The sequence below is a fragment of the Myxocyprinus asiaticus genome, chromosome 25 (assembly GCF_019703515.2).
Source record: "Myxocyprinus asiaticus isolate MX2 ecotype Aquarium Trade chromosome 25, UBuf_Myxa_2, whole genome shotgun sequence".
In the NCBI taxonomy this organism is placed as follows: domain Eukaryota; kingdom Metazoa; phylum Chordata; class Actinopteri; order Cypriniformes; family Catostomidae; genus Myxocyprinus; species Myxocyprinus asiaticus.
Genome location: NC_059368.1, coordinates 38,058,631 through 38,085,241, shown reverse-complemented (window position 1 = coordinate 38,085,241; position 26,611 = coordinate 38,058,631). Strand labels below are relative to the sequence as shown.

The 26,611-nt window shown below is 42.6% G+C and overlaps 1 protein-coding gene across 3 annotated transcripts in view; it reads right to left on the bottom strand.

Annotated features, from left to right (window-relative positions):
• The window catches only part of LOC127415770 (centrosomal protein of 170 kDa protein B-like), a 47,907-nt gene that overhangs the window by 11,681 nt on the left and 9,615 nt on the right, over positions 1-26,611 (bottom strand). For 2 of the 3 annotated variants that reach the window (XM_051654665.1, XM_051654666.1), the window contains exons 3-9: positions 15,918-16,007; positions 9,608-9,686; positions 6,586-6,644; positions 5,949-6,063; positions 5,360-5,476; positions 4,759-5,259; positions 303-1,414 (exon numbers count right to left, since the gene is read on the bottom strand). In XM_051654665.1, the coding sequence (XP_051510625.1) occupies positions 303-1,414; positions 4,759-5,259; positions 5,360-5,476; positions 5,949-6,063; positions 6,586-6,644; positions 9,608-9,686; positions 15,918-16,007 (2,073 nt within the window). Of the gene's footprint in view, positions 1-302; positions 1,415-4,758; positions 5,260-5,359; positions 5,477-5,948; positions 6,064-6,585; positions 6,645-7,778; positions 7,863-9,607; positions 9,687-15,917; positions 16,008-26,611 lie in introns of all 3 variants that reach the window. The other variant, XM_051654667.1, reaches the window with a different exon arrangement.

Genomic DNA, 26,611 nt, shown 5'->3' with positions numbered 1-26,611 from the left:
TAATTGCAAAATAAAGAAATAAAAAAAAAATCATTTCCAAACAGGGGGAACTTCCCTTTTTTCCATAGTTCAGACAAAACAGAACAAACAGGTACTCCCACCCCAAACTATCGCCATTGGTTGTGCCAGAGGTTGACATTTAGACAGCTCAAACTAAAAGAACAATATTTTTAAAGTGCCAGTGTATTCAGGAAATTAACGTACAATCAGCTTTCTTATAGTTGTACCTGCACATTAAACTGGGATCGGAAAAAGTAAACTGGTAATATCTCTTTTTCTCCCCCCCAAAAAAGGTTTGTCACCTGGTCAATCATACTTCTAGCATCCTCCACTTCCTTATCTTGTAATTCAGTCTCAATAGTGTAGGTACCAGCATCGCTCAAACTATCCTCCTCTTCGGTTCGTGTCACCCTAGAGCCCTGAGTGTCTACACCACTGACTCCTAATGGAGAAAACTGGGGCACAGATGACCCAGCTGAGCAGATTGGCGAGGCACTACAAACTGGACCCCTTCCAGGTGCATGGGAAGGGACAGGGAAAGATGCTGGGAGAAGAGACTGGGACAATCCAGGCAGCTGGGATGGAGAAGACGGGTAGTATACAGTTGATGACCTAGATGGCTCTGGTGGAGAAGGTAAATTTGTGTGTGATGGGGACATCATTACAGGTGGTGCAGACATGGGAGGTGGGGATGTCTTTCCTGTGTCTTTTAGAAACTCTGCAGCAAATTCTTGAGCTAGTTTGGACGTTTTGCCCACACTGCCAAAAGGCTTGATGGTGATGGTTGGTGTGGAGCGAGACGAGGTCCCCAAAAGGGATGCGCTGCTTCCACTCTCTTCTGTCTTCTCCCTCTTCAGTGAGCTTGACCGCTGTGGACCTCCAGGGCCTGAAACTTTCAGCGGAACAGTGATCTGTTGCATTGGAGGAATATGTCCATGAACAGAGGCTGGCCTTTCACCATGAACTCCACCTTTGCGTCTTTCTAGTTTAGCCTTCAATGCAGAGTAGGAGTCAGCATGAGCAGAGTTGTGGGTAAAGGACTGTGAGCGCTTCTTGCGGGGATTATCATCAAAGAACTCAATGATGAAGGCCTGTTGGGCATGAGGCTCGGGGTGAACGGGCTTAACCTCTGTCTGGGGAGAAGAGGAAGCTTCTTGGACAGGTCGAGCCTCAGTTTCCTCATGATCTACTCGAGGGTGTTTTGTTGGTGAGACTAACTGAGGATGATGAGATCTCTGCACTGAGATGGACTGCTGAGACAGAAATGATTCTGATGGTTTGGATATCTTTGATTGAGTTGACTGGTGTGACTGTACTGATGATTGGGATTGCAAGGAATGATGAGACTTAATGTGTTTTTCTTTCATTACAGGGTCTTCTGAATCACTCTGGGTTCCATCTTCATGATGGTGTCCTAAATAAGTACAGTTTATTTACAGTACATCAAAGCCAGCCTATATGTTGACATTTTATGTACAATGACAAAATTTTGGAGATTTACAAATTATGCACATAATCTTGCCATAGTTACCTTTAAATAACACTATTTATTCCCTTACAAAAAAAAAAAAAAAAAAAAGGATTTACTATAATAGTGATTTTTGTAGATTAAAACAAAGTAATTTATTCAAGCACTAACTATGCCAGTAGTGGTTATAGTCTATAAATGTGTTTAGGCTTCTATTTGTTATGACAAGCACCACAGTTTGTTTTACAAAAACCATAGCTACACTAATCTAACCATGGTAGTGTGGCACCATCTATGGTTTTACCAGTGGTTAACATGACCTTATTGCATATACCACAGTTAAATACCACAGTTGTGGATTTTTGGCTTTGTGGCTTTTGCTTGTGTGATGTCCACAAGACAATTAATCATTTTGGAATGTAGAAAAGTGCTCACAAGCGTCCCCTTAAGGGCCAATTGGTTAACTGCGGACTATTACAAAACAGTCTATGCAGAAAAAAAAAACAGAATAGGGCTCAGTTCAGAAACCCATGCTACTGGTGTCTATGGCAGAAAAAGTAATATGTAGTATGTAGTTGTATGGTAGTATGCAATTTCGAACTCAGCCTAGGACAGGGGTCGGGAACCTATGGCTCGCGAGCCACAAGTGGTTTTTTGTTAAAAATCAAGTGGCTCGCCGGGTGTCTCACCATTCACCAACACATGATCGTTTAAAACTTTCTAGAGATAATTTTCCAACAGAAAGTGTGGGTGCGATTGCAAAGCTTGAAGTCAGTGACACTGTTTTGATTTCCTTTCTTCCGAATTTGTCATACAGCCTACTCCTGGTGAACAAGGTTTGAAATGAACACCCGGCAAATGTGGATTTTTCATGCGGAGTATTTTGCTGATGTACCAGTCACTGTGGAGGGCGACCTGTAAGACTTCTCGGAGTGATATATTACAAGAAATTAGACACAAAGACGCATGTTTGACGAAACGTGATTACAATTTTGAAGAACAGACGAAAGAAAAGCCGCCGATGCACGTCTAATTTTATATGTGTGCAATGAGCTCCGCTGTTCACTAGTGCAATGAAAGCGCTTCTCCTAGACACGCACATGCATAGAGTTCTGGGCCTCGTTTCCCAATAACTATTGATCTTAGCTGTTAAGAGCATTTTCTACGAGCGATTTTATGAACGTTCGTTATTTTTTTATGTGCACCCAGGGTGTGATGATCCAGTTCGCGAGCTCCTCGTCCAAATTTCATGCACGAGTAATTTTGCTCATCTACCTACAGCAGGTGGGTGACCTGTAAGACGTCTCGGAGTGACAAATGACAAGAAATGCTGTTAGTCAAAAAGACGCACTTGAAAAAGAAAAATCTGTCAGTGCTCGTGTCTGATTTGCTGTTTGTTCAGAGGCGTGCAATGGGACCCTGTCTCATGGAGCAAGCACATTATCACTCCTTTTTCTCTGTTTCTTTCAACTGAAAACTGTTTGGAAGAATAATGTAATCTTTTTTCGTTTCGTTTAAAGTGCAATATGAATTTAGAAATGTCTTTTGTTTAAGTTTTTCGTGTTTCAATAAAATTAATTACATTTTTAAAGCAAAAATATTCACTGGGGACCTGGGTAGCTCAGTAGTAAAGACGCTGGCTACCACCCCTGGAGTTTGCTAGTTCGAATCCCAGGGCGTGCTGAGTGACTCCAGCCAGGTCTCCTAAGCAACCAAATTGGCCCGGTTGCTAGGGAGGGTGGAGTCACATGGGGTAACCTCCTCGTGGTCGCTATAATGTGGTCCGTTCTCGATGGGGTGCATGGTGAGTTGAGCATGGATGCCGTGGTGGGTGGCGTGAAGCCTCCACATGCGCTATGTCTCCATGGCAACACGCTCAACAAGCCATGTGATAAGATGCGCGGGTTGACGGTCTCAGACGCGGAGGCAGCTGTGATTCGTCCTCCGCCACCCAGATTGAGGCGAATCACTACGCGACGACAAGGACTTGAAAAGTGCACTGGGAATTGGGCATTCCAAGCTGGGTGAAAATGGGGAAAAATCCAAAAAAATTAAAAAATTAAAAAATATTCACCGACCTTGGGGGATGACCATATAATCGGATATCGCGATATTTTAAATGCGATTATCATTAAAATATTTTTTACATATCGACCAGCCCAAAAGGGAAGTTACATTTTTCATGAACAATTGTAAAATACATTTTTCCATTTTTGTTTGTTTTTGAGTAGTCTATGGGCAATATAAACATTTGATTTTATTGAAAATCTTTGTTCTTGAAAATAGTAAATTATACGTTTGTGGTATGGCTCGTTCGAAAAAATGCATCAACACAATTTTTATAATTGGCTCCTTAGTGAAAAAAGGTTCCCGACCCCTGGCCTAGGAGATCGACTGTGAGGTATGAATGTGCCATTTAGGACAGTGTCTATGGTTACTACCAGTGGCGATTGCTTTCAGAGTAAAAGACCCTTAAAATGTCATAAGAAATGCACCACTGATAAGTTTAATGTATATACAAATAATTTATATAAATTACATATTAAAATATTTCAAATGTAATTTCAACATTTGAATATGATATTTTTATATTTTAGTGAATAAAAGTGGAAAATATCACACATTATCACGCTGTTCGATCAAGTAACACAATCTGTTTTTTGTTTTTTTTACATAAATATGTCCATAGTCCGTGGATGCACGGCCCATAGAATGCAACTGAAGCTGTGCTTCAATGGGAGTCTATGACAGACACTGGTACCTTTAGATTTCAGTCGATGTTCATTAGACGAGAGTCTCTAAACACATAATTTAGGGTCCCGCATGGACGCCGTGCTTCTTTGGGATTATATGGGAACTTCATGAGCACTTTTTGCATTGGATCTGCATCTGGTTGCCTACTGGACATTAGGCTTTCAATCAACGATTTTTTGTCCCGACTGGAAGCCCGGCTTCTCTATATGATGATTGGTTGAGCTCTCAAATGGGCGGGACTTTGCAACAAATGACCAATAATTGAAATGGCGATTTAAGTGATTGACATTCATAATCTGATGTTTTGCCTATTTTGTTGCAAAAAAGTTTTGAGCTTAGTAAATTACTTTTGTTAAGAAAGGTCACAGTTTGAGTAGTAGTTTAAACAGCTGTTGAGAGCAACATTGCAGACACCAAAAACAAGTCTGTGCTTTCCCACTTTTGAAGCACTAGCTGCCACTGGTTACTACGAACTATAATCCACTTTCACAAGGCAGTGTAGGTGTATTTTTATAGGAGCGGAAGTTGTCTCTTACCTTTAAGTGTTCTAATATGCATCGCCAGGTCACTCTTAGTGCTGTACACATCCTCACAAGGTGGCCGCCTGCTCATCATGCTAACATCACTGTGCACAAGCCAGTCAGCTACCTTGCTCTCAGTTGACAGCACCTCTGTAGGTGTGGTTGCCAGAGGTTTACTGGGTGACTGCTGCTTGCTTCGCTGACGAGAGGAAAACTTAGTCACATGATCTTTGATTTTAATCTTGCCTGGCATGCAGTCATCAAACTCAATGGTGAAAGAAGCATGACTCTGGACAACTGGAGCAGTGGAGGTCAGAGGAACATTAGTGTCTTTGGTTGGGATGTCGCTCAGGTCTGTCACTGGGGACTTGGGGTGCGTCGGGACCTCCTTTGTTGGGATTTCAAAGTAGCTGGGCTCCCTGTGGAACAGGTAGGCTGATTTGGCCTGGCCATCACGGATCTCCTGAACAGAACCGCTGAATTCATCCTCAGATGTCGGGCCCTCCTTAGTGACTTCTGTCAACAGACACCCACACCAAACTGTAATGGTGGTAATGAGTCGAATGTCCAAATGAATATCTCATGAAAGTTGGTGTTAGGGAGGACAAATGTTTACCTGAATGACCGTCACCTGACCTACGCATTTCATTGTGTGTTCCCCTGTTCCCAGAGTCCTCCTCTCCCCACCATGATGGCTGGCCGTACAATGGTGTGGGTCGGGGTACAGGGGCCTCTGAAGAGGCACAATTACACACAGAAACACAGAAACAGACAGTATGTGTGATAGAGAGACAAGAGAGTTAAGTTAGTTACTATGCTGAGCACAATTTATTCAACAAGCAATTCTAGTCAAAAAGTCATGTGATGCATGGTGACAGCCAATGACTGCTCATTGATGGACGTGTCAATGAAGCGCCTACAGCTGGACTAAACCGCGAGGATTATCTTTAGCATCTGTCAGCTGACCAAGAGCTCAAATGGGAGGGGTCTACAATACAGTATAAACCAGGCCACTGCACTGCAGTGCAACAGAGCTTAACAAAAAGGCTGTAGACAAGATAAGGTACTCCATGTCACAGTATTTTGAAGTGAAATCCAGAAATAAAGAAAATCTGATGCATAATCTCTTATCATTTCTGTTATTCTCTCTTTATTTTTCTTTTGCTTTTCATCTGTCTTTCTCTGTCTGTCTTCATCACCTTCACCTGTGAGACTCTTGCGTTCAGACCGCTCTAATTTGGACCTCTCCTCCTGCAGATTTTGTTGCTTTCCCTCCATGGTTTTAAGGCCCATCTGCAGCTGACTAGTGTACTTCTCATGCTGAAACAGTAGGGGGCAGCCAATCAAAAAGATTAGATGTATATAAAATATATAAAAAAATAATATACATTTATATATATTTAATCTTAAAATTGACATATTGTTATTAAAAATAAATATGTAAAAACAACTATTTAAAATATATATTTATATAGAGAAAACTGACGAATGAAAGCGCCCTTAAAGCCATTCATATGTGTGCTTGTTACCAATTTCTGCTTTGTAGATAATGTAGATGCTGATCCCTTTTTGACAATTTAAAAATAAATGTGAAAAATCAAACATATTTAATCCATGAGGGATATATTACTCAGTTTAAAAAATAAAAAAAAAGTTCTATATTTGATAACTGTGTACTCAACATTTCAAATAAAATATACTGTAGCTCACTGTAATAATAACCTTTTTTTCCCCAACAAAAATCCTTGAAATCCTCAATCTGCTCATTGAATTAAGCCATTGAAATATTTCCCTGGACATGAAAACAGATAAATACACATACACTAAGACATACAGACATACCTTAAGTGCCTCTTCCGGGACTTTATGTTGACTCTTTTCCAGAACATACACGTGTGAATGTGCTCTCGATGTTAAGAAAATACACCACTAGTTCAATGTATACAAATTTTAAACATTACATACTGTAATCAATCAACTGGCATGATTATGATTTTTAAAAATGGGTTGTTTGCTTATTTAGCTACCTGGACAGATAAAGATTTTAGATAAATTCACTGGGGAAAAAAGGGAATGCAGCTCTTGAAAATGCTAAACCAGTATATTTAAAATCAACTAAATACGTTTATGTTTGAGATGAGAACGTAATTATATTGTGTAAAGTCCAAGTGAAATTGAACACAGTCATCAAAAAGTGATAAGGTTACATTGCTATGAAATGTTCAAATGGATTCAGACTTCTAACGGATTGTGTTCACTCAGTGTGATTTTAACTGTTTGCTCAATGAACTTAATTCAGATAGGTTAATCCAACACAATTCTTTAGCATTTAGTCTCAATTTAATTTCATTGTGTACTGTACAATCCATCTACGTTTATTTAATCCAACTGTGTTGAGACTATTTGTTGCATCAATGTATTACTGAAACCGAGCAGGGGATTTCCATTTCCCAACGTGCTTTGCATGGGACTAAATTGGGAGAGTACATTTTGAAATTAAGTGTTATTTTTATGTATTTTTATGCAAAATGAGACAAGCAGCAGACTTGATTAATATTCTGTCACTGATTCTTGAGATAAGGGACAAAACGTTTAAAATCTGAGTTTTTATTTTTTCTGAAAATTGACATTTATTCACTTCATAACTTGCATTTGTGTCAATTCTGTCAGACAGACAAAAAGCATGCTATTTTAGTCTGATTCATCCAACAAGAGTGTTCAGTAAAGGAGTTGAGTGATAAAATACATTCTATACATTTTTCTTCTGTTTTAACACAATTCTGAAAATTATGACAAAAATTTGAATATTTGACAAAATTGAATATTTTTCCATTTTAACCATGTGTTGTACACTTGATCCATTTAGTTCGTTTTTTCCCTCTGTTAAAGCTGCCTCTATAACTAAAATGCCAACATTTATCCCACAATTCTAACAGAAATTATCATAACGGGAATGATGGAGTTGACATGTTGAAGCTCTGACGGCAGAGACTTAAACATTGTTTGTTTAAAATATGAAAAAATATTAAACTTACCAGACCACGTGTCCTACTGTTGCATCCATCATGAGCATCAAGTGGGAAAGGGGTTCTCAGAGGTATAGCTGACCATGACATTGTCTGAGTTATACAGGATTATTAAAAAAATTATTGATGCAAAATGAGGACACAACTTTGATAGGCAGTTTTTTATGGAAAATATAATGTAAAGTTTACTTTATGTATTATTTGACATCTAACAGATCCATTCCTTTCAATTGATATTTATGAATTTGTTGCATTTTTAAAAACTTTTTTTGGCAGTTTAAAATTGTGACGTCTTGTTCAGGACAGGTTAAATTACATGTGTTTCCAGGTATAGAGCATGCATTTAAAAAAATGAAATGAAATTACTTAAAAATATAAGTAATAAATGCCCTTAATATACACATTTGCTTTAGATTGAACTTTTCCACTTTTATATTATAATGAATTTCTTGATTTTTAAAATAAAGATGGCTTGTAAGACATGTTTTGTCCCTTATCTCAAGAATCAGTGCTGTTGAATATTTTTAGAGGTTACCATTGTGGAGAGGAGCTAATGGTTAGGTTGAGGATGGGTAAACTTAAATATCAGTGTTTATTGATTTTTTTATATATATATAAAGTAAATACTGAGGAATCATCCCAAATCAGACATTATACAGACTGACTTGTAATTTGTAAACTCTCAGCAGCACCGTACTTGTCATATAGTACAAAAAGATATGTAAGCGCAGCATAGTTCTAGCGGGAAGACTAGCAGCTGTACATCATCTCACCATTAGCTAGGTAACTCCTAGCCAATCACATATAAGCCAATGCTTTATAAGTCTGCTCACAATCTATCACACTGCTGTTTCAGTGTGCTAACACGGCAACCTCCACCACCCCACCACCACCAGTTGAGTCCCGTCCTGCACGGGGGTAGGCTCCTCGCCCCTGCTTCCTATCTCCGGCAGGATATGACAGTTCAGAGTACAAATACTTCGGACCGCCAGACAGGGCTTACGCCAAAGAGAGGCATTACATTTCTGTATTATATTCATCAAATAAATGCCATCTTAAATTTCACTCAAGTCTGCGAGTCTTCCTGATAGAAATAATATACTGATGTGCTTTTTCCTAACTAGCACCAAACTGCAAGGTTCAATGGAGTTATTTTAAACAGAGCAAATTTAAGTTAGGCTAACTCAGTTCATTTATGTTTTTTTAAACACAAAGTATTTGAATAGAGCCTACATTTTTATTTCATATTGAGGAAACTCGTTTTCATTGTGTGGAACCAATGTCCACAATTGAATTAAGTAAAACTAACAAGATTTTTTTATTCATTTATTTATCTATTTTTTTTTTGTGTGTTGTTAAGAAAGATCAGAATTTATAATATGCGGAATGGTCAGTGCATGCAACAAATATGAAACATTTAAATTTCAATCCTATAGCAAAAACTAATTATAGTTCTTAAGTACTATAAATGCAGTCTCAGATTTTGTGCTTTAGGCCAAAAGTATGGTCCACTTTGCAGGTTATTCTGGCCGAAAACCACCCATTTAGACAGGAAGGGGCATTCTGACTGACATGTGAAGCGTCTTTTATAGTTAGTCTGAAATTGATAATAGAACATCTCATTCAAATCAGGTTGTAGAGACAACAGAAAAGAAATTACTGGCAAATGTGAGCATGTTTTATGGTTAGAATTTCTGACCCTCCAAAATTAATAATGACTATTTATTCATGAACTTAACTCTGTAAACAAAGGAGAATATTTAGATGTGCTTGTGGATATCTCATTTACGTGCTACAAACTGCCTTAATCGAAACTGGAAAATCCAGTAAAAGGATATCATATCCAAAACGAACAATGTCTGACAGTTTGAGGGTGATGTATGTTTGGTCTGGAATTCTCAAGTCATTCACAAAGGTCTGAAATGGTAAAAGAAAATCACTTAGAAAACAAACATGACTGTACAGTAATAATGTTTTTCATGTAGATCATTATTGCAAAAGAAAGAAATATACAGTAAGAGTGGTTTACCTTCAATCTAAAACCAAAAAACAGGTAATATAATTGTGGAAGAATGTTCCCTGTCTTGGGCTTTCAACTGTCTAACGGATTACTGTAAATAATTTCTTGTCAAATAAATAAGCCTTAAACATTAGATAACAGCAACAAAATGCAGACACACTATCGGTCCTGTTGGTTTGCTTTAATGAACTGCAGTTAGAGGAAATGCTTCAGTATGCAGTATGTTTCATGTGACGGATTCCTCTACATCCAGTGCCAAGGCCTTGGGATTAGGGCTGCAACTAACGATTAATCTAACGATTATTAGAACGATTATTCGACTATTCTGCAATTATTACAACGATTTATCATTAGCTCTTAAGAGATTATTCAGCTTGTGCCCCGACTTTTTTTTGGTTGTATTAAACGTGCTTACTAACAATAAAGAGGACAAAATCATCTTTTAAAAATACCTCGAAATTACATTCATTGAATTAAAGGGGAAAAAATACTTTAATAGTTTAATTCAGTGGGGGCCTTGGTAGCTCAGCGAGTATTGATGCTGACTACCACCCTGGAGTCATGAGTTCGAATCCAGGGTGTGCTGAGTGACTCCAGCCAGGTCTCCAAAGCAACCAAATTGTCCTGGATGCTAGGGAGGGTAGAGTCACATGGGGTAACCTCCTCGTGGTCGCGATTAGTGGTTCTCGCTCTCAATGGGGTGCATGGTAAGTTGTGCATGGATTGCGGAGAGAAGCATGAGCCTCCACGTGCGGAGTCTCCGCGGAGTCATGCACAACTAGCCATGTGATAAGATGTGCGGATTGACTGTCTCAGAAGTGGAGGCAATGAAGACTTGTCCTCCACCACCCGGATTGAGGTGAGTAACCGCGCCACCACGAGGACCTACTAAGTAGTGGGAATTGGGCATTCTAAATTGGGAAAAAAGGGGATAAAAATAAAATTACATTTTTAATTCAGTAAAGAAATTCACTGCAAAAAATCCCATTGTTATCAAGTGTTTTTGTCTTGTTTTCCATTTAAAATCGTCCAAAAATCCTTAAAACAAGATACATTTACTTGAGAAGCAACATATAATATATTTAGACTTCCTTTAAGAGAATGTCTCTTAAATATACAGTTGAAGTTTACATACACCTTAGCAAAATATATTTAAACTCAGTTTTTCACAATTCCTGACATTTAATCGTAGAAAGCATTCCCTGTCTTAGGTCAGTTAGGATCACTACTTTATTTTAAGAATGTGAAATGTCAGAATAATAGTAGAGAGAATGATTTATTTCGGCTTTTATTTCTTTCATCACATTCCCAGTGGGTCAGAAGTTTACATACACTTTGTTAGTATTTGGTAGCATTGCCTTTAAATTGTGTAACTTGGGTCAAACATTTTGGGTAGCCTTCCACAAGCTTCTCACAGTAAGTTGCTGGAATTTTGGCCCATTCCTCCAGACAGAACTGGTGTAACTGAGTCAGGTTTGTAGGCCTCCTTGTTCGCACTCACTTTTTCAGTTCTGCCCACAAATTTTCTATCGGATTAAGGTCAGGGCTTTGTGATGGCCATTCCAATACCTTGACTTTATTGCCATTAAGCCATTCTGCCACAACTTTGGAGGTATGCTTGGGGTCATTGTCCATTTGGAAGACCCATTTGTGACCGCGCTTTAACTTCTTGGCTGATGTCTTGAGATTTTGCTTCAATATATCCACATCATTTTCCTTCCTCATGATGCCATCTATTTTGTAAAGTGCACCAGTCCCTCCTGCAGCAAAGCACCCACACAAAATGATGCTGCCACCCCCATGCTTCACGGTTGGGATGGTGTTCTTCGGCTTGCAAGCCTCACCCTTTTTCCTACAAACATAGCGATGGTCATTATGGCCATTTTGTTTCATCAGACCAGAGGACATTTCTCCAAAGACTAATATCTTTGTCCCCATTTGCACTTGCAATCTGTAGTCTGGCTTTTTTTATGGTTATTTTGGAGCAGTGGCTTCTTCCTTGCTGAGCAGCCTTTCAGGCTATGTTGATATAGGACTCGTTTTACTGTGGATATAGATACTTGTCAACTTGTTTCCTACAGCATCTTCACAAGGTCCTTTGCTGTTGGTCTGGGATTGATTTGCACTTTTTGCACCAAACTACGTTCATCTCTAGGAGACTGAACGCATCTCCTTCCTGAGCGGTATGATGGCTGCGTGGTCCCATAGTGTTTATATTTGCACACTATTGTTTGTACAGATGAACGTGGTACCTTCAGGCGTTTGGAAATTGCTCCTAAGGATGAATAAGACTTGTGGAAGCTCACAATTTTTTTTCTGAGGTCTTGGCTGATTTCTTTTGATTTTCCATGATGTCAAGCTGAGTTTGAAGGTAGGCCTTAAAATATATCCACAGGTACACCTCCAATTAGCCTATCAGAAGCTAATTGGCTAATTGCCTAAAGGCTTGATATAATTTTCTGGAATTTTACAAGCTGCTTAAAGGCACAGTTAACGTGTTAAGTTCTATGTAAATTATGACCCACTGGAATTGAGATATAGTCAATTAAAAGTGAAACAATCTGTCTCTAAACAATTGTTGGAAAATTTACTTGGGTCATGCACAAAGTAGATGTCCTAAACGACTTGCAAAAAACTATAGTTTGCTAATATGAAATCTGTGAAGTGGTTAAAAAATTAGTTTTACAACCTAAGTGTATGTAAACTTCTGACTTCAACTGTAAGTGTATTTTGTATAGAAGTGTATTTTTTCACTTTGTTATACTTCTGCAAGTGCAGTAAAGACAAAACATACTTATCTTCAAGATCTGTTCTCTAAAAGTAAGTCTAAATATCTTATATGCTGCTTCTCAGGTGAATGCATCTTTTTTTTAAAGATTTTTAGATATTTTAAAATATTTGTATTTTTAATATTATATTCAACATTCTCAGATAAAAAAAAAAATTTCTTCTGAAGTATAGCTGCTAAAGAAAATGTATTTGTTTTAAAGGGGTTTTAGATATATACAGGTGCATCTCAATAAATTAGAATGTCGTGGAAAAGTTCATTTATTTCAGTAATTCAACTCAAATTGTGAAACTCGTGTATTAAATAAATTCAGTGCACACAGACTGAAGTAGTTTAAGTCTTTGGTTCTTTTAATTGTGATGATTTTGGCTCACATATAACAAAAACCCACCAATTCACTCTCTCAAAAAATTAGAATACATCATAAGACCAATAAAAAAAACATTTTTAGTGAATTGTTGGCCTTCTGGAAAGTATGTTCATTTACTGTTTATGTACTCAATACTTGGTAGGGGCTCCTTTTGTTTTAATTACTGCCTCAATTCGGTGTGGCATGGAGGTGATCAGTTTGTGGCACTGCTGAGGTGGTATGGAAGCCCAGGTTTCTTTGACAGTGGCCTTCAGCTCATCTGCATTTTTTGGTCTCTTGTTTCTCATTTTCCTCTTGACAATACCCCATAGATTCTCTATGGGGTTCAGGTCTGGTGAGTTTGCTGGCCAGTCAAGCACACCAACACCATGGTCATTTAACCAACTTTTGGTGCTTTTGGCAGTGTGGGCAGGTGCCAAATCCTGCTGGAAAATGAAATCAGCATCTTTAAAAAGCTGGTCAGCAGAAGGAAGCATGAAGTGCTCCAAAATTTCTTGGTAAACGGGTGCAGTGACTTTGGTTTTCAAAAAACACAATGGACCAACACCAGCAGATGACATTGCACCCCAAATCATCACAGACTGTGGAAACTTAACACTGGACTTCAAGCAACTTGGACTATGAGCTTCTCCACCCTTCCTCCAGACTCTAGGACCTTGGTTTCCAAATGAAATACAAAACTTGCTCTCATCTGAAAAGAGGACTTTGGAACACTGGGCAACAGTCCAGTTCTTCTTCTCCTTAGCCCAGGTAAGACGCCTCTGACGTTGTCTGTGGTTCAGGAGTGGCTTAACAAGAGGAATACGACAACTGTAGCCAAATTCCTTGACACGTCTGTGTGTGGTGGCTCTTGATGCCTTGACCCCAGCCTCAGTCCATTCCTTGTGAAGTTCACCCAAATTCTTGAATCGATTTTGCTTGACAATCATAAGGCTGCGGTTCTCTCGGTTGGTTGTGCATCTTTTTCCTTCCACACTTTTTCCTTCCACTCAACTTTCTGTTAATATGCTTGAATACAGCACTCTGTGAACAGCCAGCTTCTTTGGCAATGAATGTTTGTGGCTTACCCTCCTTGTGAAGGGTGTCAATGATTGTCTTCTGGACAACTGTCAGATCAGCAGTCTTCCCCATGATTGTGTAGCCTAGTGAACCAAACTGAGAGACCATTTTGAAGGCTCAGGAAACCTTTGCAGGTGTTTTGAGTTGATTAGCTGATTGGCATGTCACCATATTCTAATTTTTTGAGATAGTGAATTGGTGGGTTTTTGTTAAATGTGAGCCAAAATCATCACAATTAAAAGAACTAAAGACTTAAACTACTTCAGTCTGTGTGCATTGAATTTATTTAATACATGAGTTTCACAATTTGAGTTGAATTACTGAAATAAATGAACTTTTCCATGACATTCTAATTTATTGAGATGCACCTGTATATTGAAAAACAAGCCAAAACAAAAACAAATCAAAAACGTATTTTGTTGCAGTGTATAATGGGGCGAAGACTTCCCTCTCTCACCTTTCTGTTCACTTCAATCTATCTTTAACTTTAACTTTAATTTTCTTCACGATAAGAAATGCACAGTAATGCATATATTATGATTCCATAAGTCACGAGCCATCACGTTACAATCTAGCTGCAGCAAGCCTGCACACTCGAGGGATGAGCGTCCCCACGACAGAGTGTGCATCATCTGGATGCAGTTTCAATCTCTCCCCTTTAGATCGGGACATTCGCGCAACTCATAGAAGAGGTGCTGACCGCACAGAGAAATTACAGTTTCAGAGTTTGTAGTTATTTACATGATCTGCTTCCGTATTATGTGAACTTTAATAAAGCTATAACGCATTAAATATAACTGCATTTAAGATGTAACGCCGGGGTATTTCCTTTAAAGAACTCCGGCTCCACTTATTCCACAACGAGAGTGCTTCTGTATTTACTTATTTGGTATTTTTGTATAATTCCCTCATACTTTGCGATCTACATCACCTGAAGCTGTGAAAGTTTAGAGTGCAACTGGGCTGTGAGCTGTGTAATTCTTCCTTTCTTCAGTCAGACACGAACTGCAGTGCTGCTCTCGCACACCATCATTAGTTTCATCTGATCTCATGTTATGTTAAATGAGATCAAACGACTATCCAACACCGAAAATTTTTGCAGACAATTTTTGATTGTCGACGTTGTCGATAACGTCAACTAATCGTTTCAGCCCTACTTGGGATTGGGTCTGATTGTAGGGTTAATTGATCCTATCTGCACTGCAAGACATCCTAATGAACACTGTATTTAAGGCAATACTTTTGTTACCTCTGTCCAGGTATTTTCAAAGCCAACGTGCAAAGAGAATCAAAATTTTCAAGTCTTTCACAACAACAGTTTTGCCACGTTTTGCATGTGGTATTTCAGTACTGGGACCTGGGAAGCTCCTACTTCTGAGTTAGGCATTTGTTACTACAATATGTCGCGCATTCAAGTGGGGTGGAAAAAATACAGAAGGCGGCAAACTAAGACATATACACAATAAACAATAGAAAAAGATTTTATGTTGTACCAATGAACAAACGTAAGTGAATAAACCAGCATCACTTTTACATCATTTTTTGATATACAGGTATATATAATTTATTAATGCATGGTATCTAAAAAATTACTTATTAATTTGCTTAAAACAAACTGCGAAGTGTGAGTCATTAGTTGACTGATGTTTATAACAAATTAATATTGTTAAAATTTGCCAAAAAAAATTATAGCCGAATTAATGCGGATCGTGTATTTTGGCTTTCATTATATTCTTATATCCGGAATCAGACTGCTGCGCACTATTCTCTCTCAGTGAATTCCATCCATTGTGTCACAGCAGTCACAATACAATGCACACAGTTTTAATGACATTTTTTGAAATGAAATAAAAAAAATGTTCAGTGAATTACAGACTGAGCACATATTGCAGTATTTGTTTTTAGACTTACCCCATTTAAGCTCCCCAGATCCTTGACCAGGTGCTCATCTGTGCCAGGGTTGTAGTTGATAACAGCATGCTGTTTATCCACACTGCGAGACTGAAGGAAGAAAACGTCATAGTTACTTGTGTAACCTCCATTCCCTGATGGAGGGAACGAGACGTTGTGTCGATGTAGTGACACTAGGGGTCATTCTTGGGAGCCCGAGACACCTCTGGTCTTTGATAAAAGGCCAATGAAAATTGGCGAGTGGTATTTGCATGCCACTCCCCCGGACATACAGGTATAAAAGGAGCTGGTATGCAACCACTCATTCAGGTTTTATGCTGAGGAGCCGATATAAGGTCCGGCCATTTCAGCGGGTAGTTCAGCGTTGTGGCAGGAGGGACACAATGTCTCGTTCCCTGAGGTTACACAAGTAACCATGACGTTCCCTATCTGTCACTCACTCGACGTTGTGTCGATGTAGTGACACTAGGGGTCCCTATACGAAACGCCACAATTGGCTGAACTATGTTACGTGAACTGGCGGTGTGTGGTGGGCAGACTACTGTGTGCCTCATATCCAGTACACTAGGTCGACACGTAACCTCCCCCAACATATTTATGAGTGTCGAACGGCCCTTTGGGGACAAGTCAACTACCCAAGAGATAGAGACAGGCTTAACCCAGTCGTGGCCTCTTTTCCCCTTTTCTTTTTTCCACTCCCTAAAAAAGAAGGGGGAATATCCGACGGGGCCGCCAGGTCTAGTCAGGGGGTGTCCCTCCCAAGGGGAAGACACAGCAGAGACCACACCTCGCCAAAAGAGATGGGGGTTTATTTAAGTGGAAGGATATGTCACATGGTCTTTCCAACCATGTGGAGAGTCTTCAAGGTAGATCCTGCCCAATGGGGGGGGAGTTACTACAAACATGGAAACTGGGGCAGAGGGGCTCTGCCCAAGGAAGACGCAGTTTGCCAACAGGGAAATAAATTAGTGCAAGATATATATCGCATGGGGTTAGCCTTACAGGGAACCGCCACATGCGGAGCACCTACCCCAGAACAGGACTCTTAGTTAGCACGTGTACTGGGCCGGCAGCGAATCTCTCTGAAAACTCGACTGCCACAGGGCTCGGAGGAAGTCAACCAGGGAACAAACTTGTGAACACTACTGGGAATTAATGGCGCATGTCTTCAACGTAAAAGGAGGTGGAAGGCGCTATGTGCAAGCGATACACCCGGCCGGCTATCCCGGGCTTATCCGCTTGTGTTGCGTGCCACTACCTGGGACGAAACCGGTTCCACCTGGAGGTTGTAGAACCTTGTAAAGGTGTTGGGTGTTGCCCAGCCCGCTGCTCTGCAAATGTCTGTTAGAGAGGCACCTCTGGCCAGGGCCCAGGAAGCCGCTACACCCCTGGTAGAATGGGCTCGTAGCCCTACCGGGGGTGGCATGTCCTGGGCGAGATATGCCATAGTTATGGCGTCAATGAGCCAGTGGGCAATCCTCTGCTCGGAGACAGCGTTTCCTTTCTGCTGTGCACCAAAGCAGACAATGAGCTTCTCAGAGATTCTAAAGCTCTGCGTGCGATCCAAATAGATGCGTAAAGCACGCACCGGACACAGCAACGACAGGCCTGGTCTGCCTCCTCCTGGGGCAGCGCTTGCAGGTTCACCACCTGGTCCCTAAAAGGGATGGTGGGAACCTTGGGCACATAGCCCGGTCGGGGTCTCAGGATCACGTGAGAGTAACCCGGACCAAATTCCAGGCACGTTTCGCTGACAGAGAACGCTTGCAGATCTCCTACCCTCTTGATGGAAGTGAGCGCAGTCAGGAGGGCAGTCTTCAAGGAGAGTGTCTTAAGGTCGGCTGACTGCAAAGGCTCAAAGGGGGCTCTCTGTAGACCCTGAAGAACTACAGAGAGGTCCCATGAGGGAACGAGGTGCAGTCTGGAGGGATTCAGCCTCCTGGCACCTCTTAGGAACCTGATGATCAGGTCGTGCTTCCCTATGGACTTACCGTCGACTGCGTTGTGGTGTGCTGCTATGGCGGCAACATACACCTTCAAGGTGGAAGGGGACAGCCTCCCTTCCAACCTCTCCTGCAGGAAGGAAAGCACTGATCCGACTGCGCATCTCTGGGGGTCTTTGCGTCGGGAAGAACACCACTTAGCGAACAGACGCCACTTAAAGGCATACAGGCGCCCCGTAGAGGGGGCCCTAGCCTGAGTGATCATGTCTACCACCGCAGGTGTAGGTCTTCCGCATCCCGTCCAGGGGCCAGACATGGAGATTCCAGAGATCTGGTCGCGGCTGCCAGAGGGTGCCCCATCCCTGAGAAAGAAGGTCCTTCCTCAGGGGAATTCGCCAGGGGGGAGCTGTCGCAAGGTGGGCCAGTAGGGTGCTTCCAGAACGACCTGCTCCTCGTCCTCCCTGACCTTGCACAGGGTCTGTGCAAGCAGGCTCACTGGGGGAAACGCATATTTGTGTAGGCCAGGGGGCCAGCTGTGTGCCAGCGCGTCTATGCCGAGGGGAGTCTCGGTGAGGGCGTACCAGAGCGGGCAGTGGGAGGATTCTTGGGAAGCGAACAGGTCCACCTGTGCCCGTCCGAATCGACTCCAAATCAGCTGGACCACCTGAGGGTGGAGTCTCCACTCTCCCCTGAGGGTAACCTGCCATGACAGCGCGTCCGCTGTAGTGTTGAGGTTGCCCGGGATGTGAGTGGCTCGCAGCGACTTGAAGTGCTGCTGACTCCAGAGGAGGAGACGGCGGGCGAGTTGTGACATACAACGAGACCGCAGACCGCCTTGGCAGTTGACATATGCTACCGTTGCCATGTTGTCTGTCCGAACTAACACGTGCTTGCCCTGGATCAACGGCCGGAACCTCCACAGGGCGAGCAGAATTGCCAACAACTCGAGGCAGTTGATGTGCCAATGCAGTCGCGGACCCGTCCAGAGGCCGGCAGCTGCGTACCCGTTGCAAACAGTGCCCCAGCCCATTTTGGAGGCGTCTGTCATGAGCACGACGCGCCTGGAGACCAGTTCTAGAGGAACACCTGCCCGTAGAAACGAGAGACCGGCGTGATGACCACGCGATGTGTCCCGTGGAGCCACGCCTATCTCGGGACTCGAGTCTGGAGCCAGTGCTGAAGTGGCCTCATATGCATCAACCCGAGCGGGGTGGCCACCGCCGAAGATGCCATATGCCCCAGGAGCCTCTGAAAAAGTTTCAGTGGAACCGCTGTTTTCTGTTTGAATGCCTTCAAACAGGCCAGCACCGACTGGGTGCACTCGTTCGTAAGGCGCGCCGTCAAGGAGACTGAGTCCAACTCCAAACCGAGAAAAGAGATGCTCTGAACCAGGAGGAGCTTGCTCTTTTCCCTGTTGACCCGAAGCCCTAGTCGGCTGAGGTGTGAGAGCACCAGGTCCCTGTGTGCGCACAACATGTCTCGAGAGTGAGCTAGGATTAGCCAGTCATCGAGATAGTTGAGAATGCGAATGCCCACCTCCCTTAAAGGGGCAAGGGCAGCCTCTGTGACCTTCGTGAAGACGCGAGGAGACAGGGACAGGTCAAAAGGGAGGACTTTGTTCTGATACGCCTGACCCTCGAATGCAAACCTCAGGAAGGGTCTGCGTCGAGGAAGGATCGAGACGTGGAAGTACACATCCTTCAGATCTACCGCCGTGAACCAATCTTGATGCCGGACCCTCGCCAGAATGCGTTTTTGCGTCAGCATCTTGAACGGGAGTCTGTGTAAGGTCCGGTTCAGTAATCGCAGGTCCAAGATTGGCCGCAACCCACCGCCTTTTTTCGGTAAATGAAGTAGGGGCTGTAAAACCCTTTCTTCATCTCGGCTGGAGGGACAGGTTCTATCGCCCCCTTCCGTAGGAGGGTAGCGATCTCCGCGCGCAAGGTAGCAGTGTTTTCGCTCCTGACCAAGGTGAAGTGAATACCACTGAACCTGGGCGGACGCCTGGCGAACTGAATCACGTAGCCAATTCAGACGGTCCGGATCAGCCATCGCGACGGATTGGAAAGCGCGAGCCATGCGTCCAAGTTCCGCACAAGGGGGACCAAGGGGATAACGTCGTCGGATGTACCGGCAGGTGGGGCCTCGCGGCGGGGCGGAGCTCGAGATGCCACACCACATCGTGGCCGTGCTGAGTCTAGGGACATCGAAGCACATACCTGGCTCCTTGTGACCACCCCCGGAACAGCCTGGGACGGGGAGGAAGAGGCCTGTCCTCGTAACCTGTGGAAACTGCCACATCGGGGGCGGCTGTGTGCCACAGCTGGGCGCTCAGGGGTGGAAAGGCCACCGCTGGAGCGCCAATCATGCAAGAAAAAACCCGTGGATGGTAGTCGTGTTGATGACCGTGCACACCGGGTATGTGACCCAGGGAGGAAGGAAGCCGCTCTTTTGCTGAACTGTTGGGTACCGCAGCCACTTTGGCATGCGGCAAAATCAAACAAAAAGGCAACAAAAGATTTTCCGCCCGGCCCTCCACCGTGGGATGGAGTGGTCTTTTTACCAGCTCCAAGTGAGTGGGTTCCCTTGTTCCCGGGTCACCCGTCTCAGGGGCGCTTTGAGGACCTCCGTGGGTTCTTAGGCGCCGGCTGTGAGACAGGTAGCATCTGCTTCCTGCAGTGGGCTCCATGCCGGGGCCAGGCCGAAGGGGCGGGCTGTGGCAGAACCGGTGCAGTCACTGCAGGGGGACGCCCTTTGTGATGAGCAGACGGGGTGCGGGATCTTGAGCCCCGCCGGGGCAGGATGTGCCGGATTGCCTCCATCTGCTGCTTCACCGCCAAGAACTGCTGGGCAAAGTCCTCGACGGTGTCGCCGAATAGGCCAGCCTGGGAAATGGGGGCAGGAAGGAACCTTGTCTTGTCGGCCTCGCCCATCTCGACCAGGTTGAGCCAAAGTTGGCGCTCCTGGACCACTAGTGTGGCCATCGTCCACCTGAGAGACCGCGCCATGACCTTCGTTGCTCGGAGAGCCAGGTCAGTTGCTGAGCGCAGTTCCTGCATCAAATCTGGGGCGGAACTACCCTCGTGCAGTTCTTTCAACGCCTTGGCTTGGTGGACCTGTAGGAGAGCCATGGCGTGCAGGGTAGAGGCGGCTTGTCCAGCAGCGCTGTAGGCTTTAGCCGTCAGGGACGACGTGAGCCTACAGGGCTTGGAAGGGAGCTTAGAGCATCCGTGCCAGGTGGCGGCGCTCTGCGGGCATAGGTGCACCGCGAGTGCTTTATCCACCAGGGGAATCGCTGTATAGCCCCTGGCCGCCCCGCCATCGAGGGTAGTGAGAGCGGGGGAACTGCGGAATCGGGGCCGGGCAGTAAAAGGTGCCTCCCACGATTTCGTCAGCTCCTCGTGCACTTCCGTGAAGAATGGCACTGGAGCGGGGCGTGGCTGCGAGCCCAGGAACCAGTCATCAAGCCGCGAGAGTTCAGGGGAGAGCGGAGGGTTCCACCCTAACCCGATGCTCGCGGCTGCCCGGGAAAGCATGTCCGTCATTTCGGCATCAGCCTGTGACTGGGCAATCGTCCCCGAAGGGGGAAGCCCAGCTGAGGATTCTGCGTCCGACTGGACAAGCCCGCTCACCGATGCTGCGCTTGAGAGCTCATCATCTTCGCGGGCTCCAAACAAAAAGCCAGACTCACAATCAGAGAGGCATCTTTAAAAAGACGTGTCTTTAAAAAGACGTGTCTTTAAAAAGACGTTCCATGTGTGCTGCTCTTTTAGAGAAATATATACTCTTTTAGAGAAGAAAAAGCTCTTTCAGAAAATATACTCTCTTGTTTTTCTGCCGAAGCGCCCAGGGGCGTTCTCTGCAGTGCACCAGTGCAGAGGAGGGAGAAGCCACTGAAATGCGCCATCAGATCCAGCAGAGGTGAATGAACAGTAGTATTCAGCTCAATGAGCATGACCGTTCGGCTCCGAAGAGAAAATCTGAATGAGTGGTTGCATGCCAGCTCCTTTTATACCCGTATGTCCGGGGGAGTGGCATGCAAATACCACTCACCAATTTTCATTGGCCTTTTATCAAAGACCAGAGGTGTCTCAGGCTCCCAAGAGTGACCCCTAGTGTCACTACATCGACACAACGTCGAGTGAGTGACAGATAGGGAATCATGTCTATATTCTGTATCTTGATTGTTCTTTATCATAATTCTATCTCCTTCCCTAGCCTAAATCATACTGGGCTTTTTATTGATGTCTGAATGACTGATTAATTAGTTCTATAACTGGAACCTCTGTTTCTTTCAGAATGCTTCTTAAGTAAACCTTATCCTCACATTCATCCTGTCTCAAACTCATCCAAAATGGGCTCGAAAACTTTCAAGATCCTAAAAGACAAAAACAACTCACACATCCTTTAAAATATCTTCATTTGTGTTCCGAAGAAGAAAGTCATATGAGTTTGAGATGGCATGAAGTTGAGTAAATGATGAGAGATTTTTCATTTTGGGGTGAACTTCATAAGAGCATTATATAAGAATGCTCTTATAAATCTATGATTGCTGCCTGGGCTCTGTAAACAAGGAGTGTGGTAAAATGGATGGGGGGTGGACTAAATCAGTGGCTAAGTCTAATAAGTCTAGTTTACTAACTTCTTTAGTAAAACATCTGAAAATTGCTTACAGTAGATTGAACACAAAACCTAATTTTTGGCCACCCATCTAATTCCACAGGCTTACATTTCTTGCTTCTGTTTGGCTTAAAAAGTACTGTGCAAAAGTGGTCATCTCCAAAAAATATTTCAAAACCGTATTTGAAAGGGAAGGAAGGAAGGCATCACAAGACATCTTAAAGGTGCACTCAGTACTTTTTTGAAGTACTGTATGTCGAAGTATGGCTTACACTGACACCTAGTGGCCTGGATGCTGCATCACTCAAACACAGTAGTTTTCAGTTACCAAAGCCATTGTAGAAATTCACTATGCACAGTAAGCCAGATTTAATTTAATTAGGAGTGAAAGTGTCCAATAACAGGGCAGTAACTGAGATTAAGTGAGTAGTATTCAGCTGGTCATGTAATGCTAACATGGCAGCCCCCATGAGGGCGCCCCCGCCCCATGGAGAATAAAACAGCTTTTATAAGGTTACTGATATGACTGAACTCTACATCTCAAGTGAGCGATCATGATTTTATACACGTTTCAAGATTACTATTAATTTCTTTAGAAGTAAATCTTTTTAAAGAATGTAAATATTTAAATATTATCAATATTTAAAATATTGAGTGCACCTTTAAGTCTGGTGTCATTTTTCAATCCATTTTGCATTATAATATACTTATTTTATGTCTTTACTCATTTAAAGACTAAACTGTATATATTTGGCTCAGGCATTAGTCTTTCGCACAAAGTACCTCATTATGATCTGTTATTTACATCACTCAAGAAGCCTTCGTTATCCACTTCAGAAAGCTGTTTCAAAGTAAGCGCTGCATTTCAGCCCACACCAAAGGACCATTACTGACACAAGTTCATTAATCTCTCCTCCTTCCTACACTACTACATAACACAACACAATATACTACTGTTGAGCTTACAGACCACATTAATCATTGTATGTCAGTTGTGATGGTTCATTTCTTACAGAAAAGGATATAGAGGTAATATAGACCATTGGTTTTTAATTTGTGGGTCAGATGTGTGGTCGCAGATCTTGTGGGTCGTGAATACAGTTGCCACCTGTCCCATAAAATATGGGATCGTCCCATATTTAAAGATAAAATGATACGTCCCATATCAAATCAACGTGGGGCGTGATTTGTCCCGCATTTAAGCTGGTCAGATGGCGTCACGGTGAAATCGTTCCAGATCACTAATATAACATAGATATAAGTTGGAAAATTTGCCTACGGTGGGTAAGGGACTGTCTAAAAAGTCCACACATTGTGCTAAAACGTGCTAATACTGTGGAGGGTGTGGGAAGGGACCATCTGAAAAGTCCACAAAGGGTGCTAAAACTGTGGATTTGTTTCTATATAAATGTTCAATAAGATGTATGAATACAATTACTGAGTCATAAAGACAAGTACAGGTGAAGGAAAAAAATAAATAAAATAAATAAAAATTATTAAAAGATTAAATACGCATAAACCAACCAAAATGTATACATAAATAAGATAAAGAAGACAAATAATCCAAAAAATATATATATATTTTTAACAACATATTTTTAGTCAGGGGTCAGGAAAGTTCTCATTTTAGCATATAAGAAAGGATATAAAAAAAATTTAATAACGCATATTAACGAGAGTCACATGGCACCATGCGAGGGTCGGACGTGTGAACGGCGAGCTCTGCGCACTTTGCTAGTTTTATTACTATTTTTGTCATAAACCGGTGAGATTCGATACATTCTGATTCTTAACTGTTCTATGAAGACAATATATCAAAGAATTCAAAATCCTCGGGTTCTGGAGACATTAAAAGACACTTACGTGCTCAAGCTGATACCCCAGACAGGGACGCAGACCAGGGACTCAATTTGGATGGTGCGGCGGGATAAATTCAGCGTCAGCTGTCCAGTATGTCTGTAAAGCTGGCGAAGGTCGTGGCGGACTTGGAGGATCTTGCTGTAATACATTGATCGATCACTTCCATGGAGACGAAATTCTCTGAGTTAGTTACAAGAATCGGGGACATCGAGAAACGGATCGATTATCTGGAGTCATCGGAGAGGGCATTAGCTGCTAACCCGCTAGATTTGCAGTGCGTCTGGGAAAAGTTGGAAGACTTTGAGAATCGTAATCGGTGAAACTGTTGGAATTCCTGAGAACGAAGAAGGCAGATACATGGTGAAATTCCTAGACAAGCTCTTCCCGAGTCTGCTCGACATAACAGGCCATATGCTGGAAATCGAGGCGAGCAAACAGAGTTCCGGCTCAGAGATCCGCTGAGGGAGACAGGCCCCAATCAATTCTGGCCAAATTTCTGAGATCATCCAATAAAGATCTTGTGTTATGAGAGGCGAGGAATAAGGGAAGGCTTTCTCAGAAGAACCACAGCATTTTCTTGTTCCCAGACTTTGCGAATTCGACAAGAGAGAAACGCGATCGATTCAGGGAATGCAAGAAACTCTTACACCAACGGAAGGTCGCTTTTGCACTGATGTTCCCGGCCAAATTGAGAATAGATACTAAGGATGGATGTAGAGAATTTACATGCCCACAGCAAGCACTGTCCTTCATAAAAACATTGGAGTGAGTAAGCCATTTGGTGATTTTCATGTTGCTGCTTAGTGAACCGACACACTGAACATACACTCGACTGCCCGAGGAAGCTGGGCACCTTTTTTTTTTTTTTTTTGTGCTGGTTCGGCCTAGCGGCTGGAGTTTGTTTTGTGTAATATAATTTTTTGGGACAGCTCGTGGATAAATCTGCACATTTTTGGTGCTTATTCCTCCTGACCCCTGGAGTTTGTTTTGTGGAATATCTCTTGCAGGACATTGGAGTGAATGGGTCTTTTGTTGCATTCATGTATCGGCCGAATGGGACAGCTTACTGAACATTCGTTTGACTACACAAAGAATTGAACAGCCCATTTATTTATTTATTTTGCTGGTTCCACTAGGATGAATCTACACGTTTTTTGTGTTTATTCAGTTTATTGGCTGGAGTCTGTTTTATAGACTATTTTTTGCTGTGTAATTCTGTCTTACAACATTTGTATAGAAACACTGGACTTGGCAATCCAACAGCAAAGTTGTCGCGGGGTTAATGCACACGTTTTTCTTTTTTCTTTTTTTTGTTCCGGGGGAAGTTCGGGGGTTGTTTGTTGCACTAATGGGGAATGTGGTCTTTATCATTTTATATCTGACACACACTCTATTTTTTTAAATATGTCAAATGTTAATATGAGTAGATTTTCTCTCTCCACGTGGAATGTGAATGGGTTGGGGCACCCCATAAAAAGAAGGAAGGTTATTTCTTTTCTTAAACGTAAGAAATATGATATAGTGTTTCTTCAAGAAATGCATCTTTCCCTGCAGGAAGCTGAAAAATTTGGGAAGATATGGGGTGGACATGTTTTCTTTAGTGCTGGCTCAAGTAAGAGCAGGGGAGTCATTACATTAATAAATAAACATCTACAATTCAAATGTCTCAAACAGATTAAAGATAAATTAGGAAGAGTCATTATTGTTTTAGAAGAAATTCAGGGGCAAAGGTTGATTTTGGCTAATATTTACGCATCTAACACTGATGATCAGGGCTTTTTGATAGATCTTGAAGGGATGCTGCAAGCCGCTGGCACCCCTCATGATATAATATTGGGAGGAGACTTTAATCTATTGATAGACTCAGTCCTTGATCATAGTGAAGCAAAAGTGTGTAAGCCCCCTAGAGCAACATTGAGGCTTCACATGATATGTAAAAATCTTGGTCTTACAGATATTTGGAGACTTTTTATCCATCTGGTAGGGACTATAAATTTTATTCATCAGTCCATAAGATTTATACTAGAATAGATTTATATTTATATATACACTATATTGCCAAAAGTATTCGCTCACCCATCCAAATAATTGAATTCAGGTGTTCCAATCACTTCCATGGCCACAGGTGTATAAAATGAAGCACCTAGGCATGCAGACTGCTTCTACAAACATTTGTGAAAGAATGGGCCGCTCTCAGGAGCTCAGTGAATTCCAGCGTGGTACTGTGATAGGATGCCACCTGTGCAACAAGTCCAGTCGTGAAATTTCCTC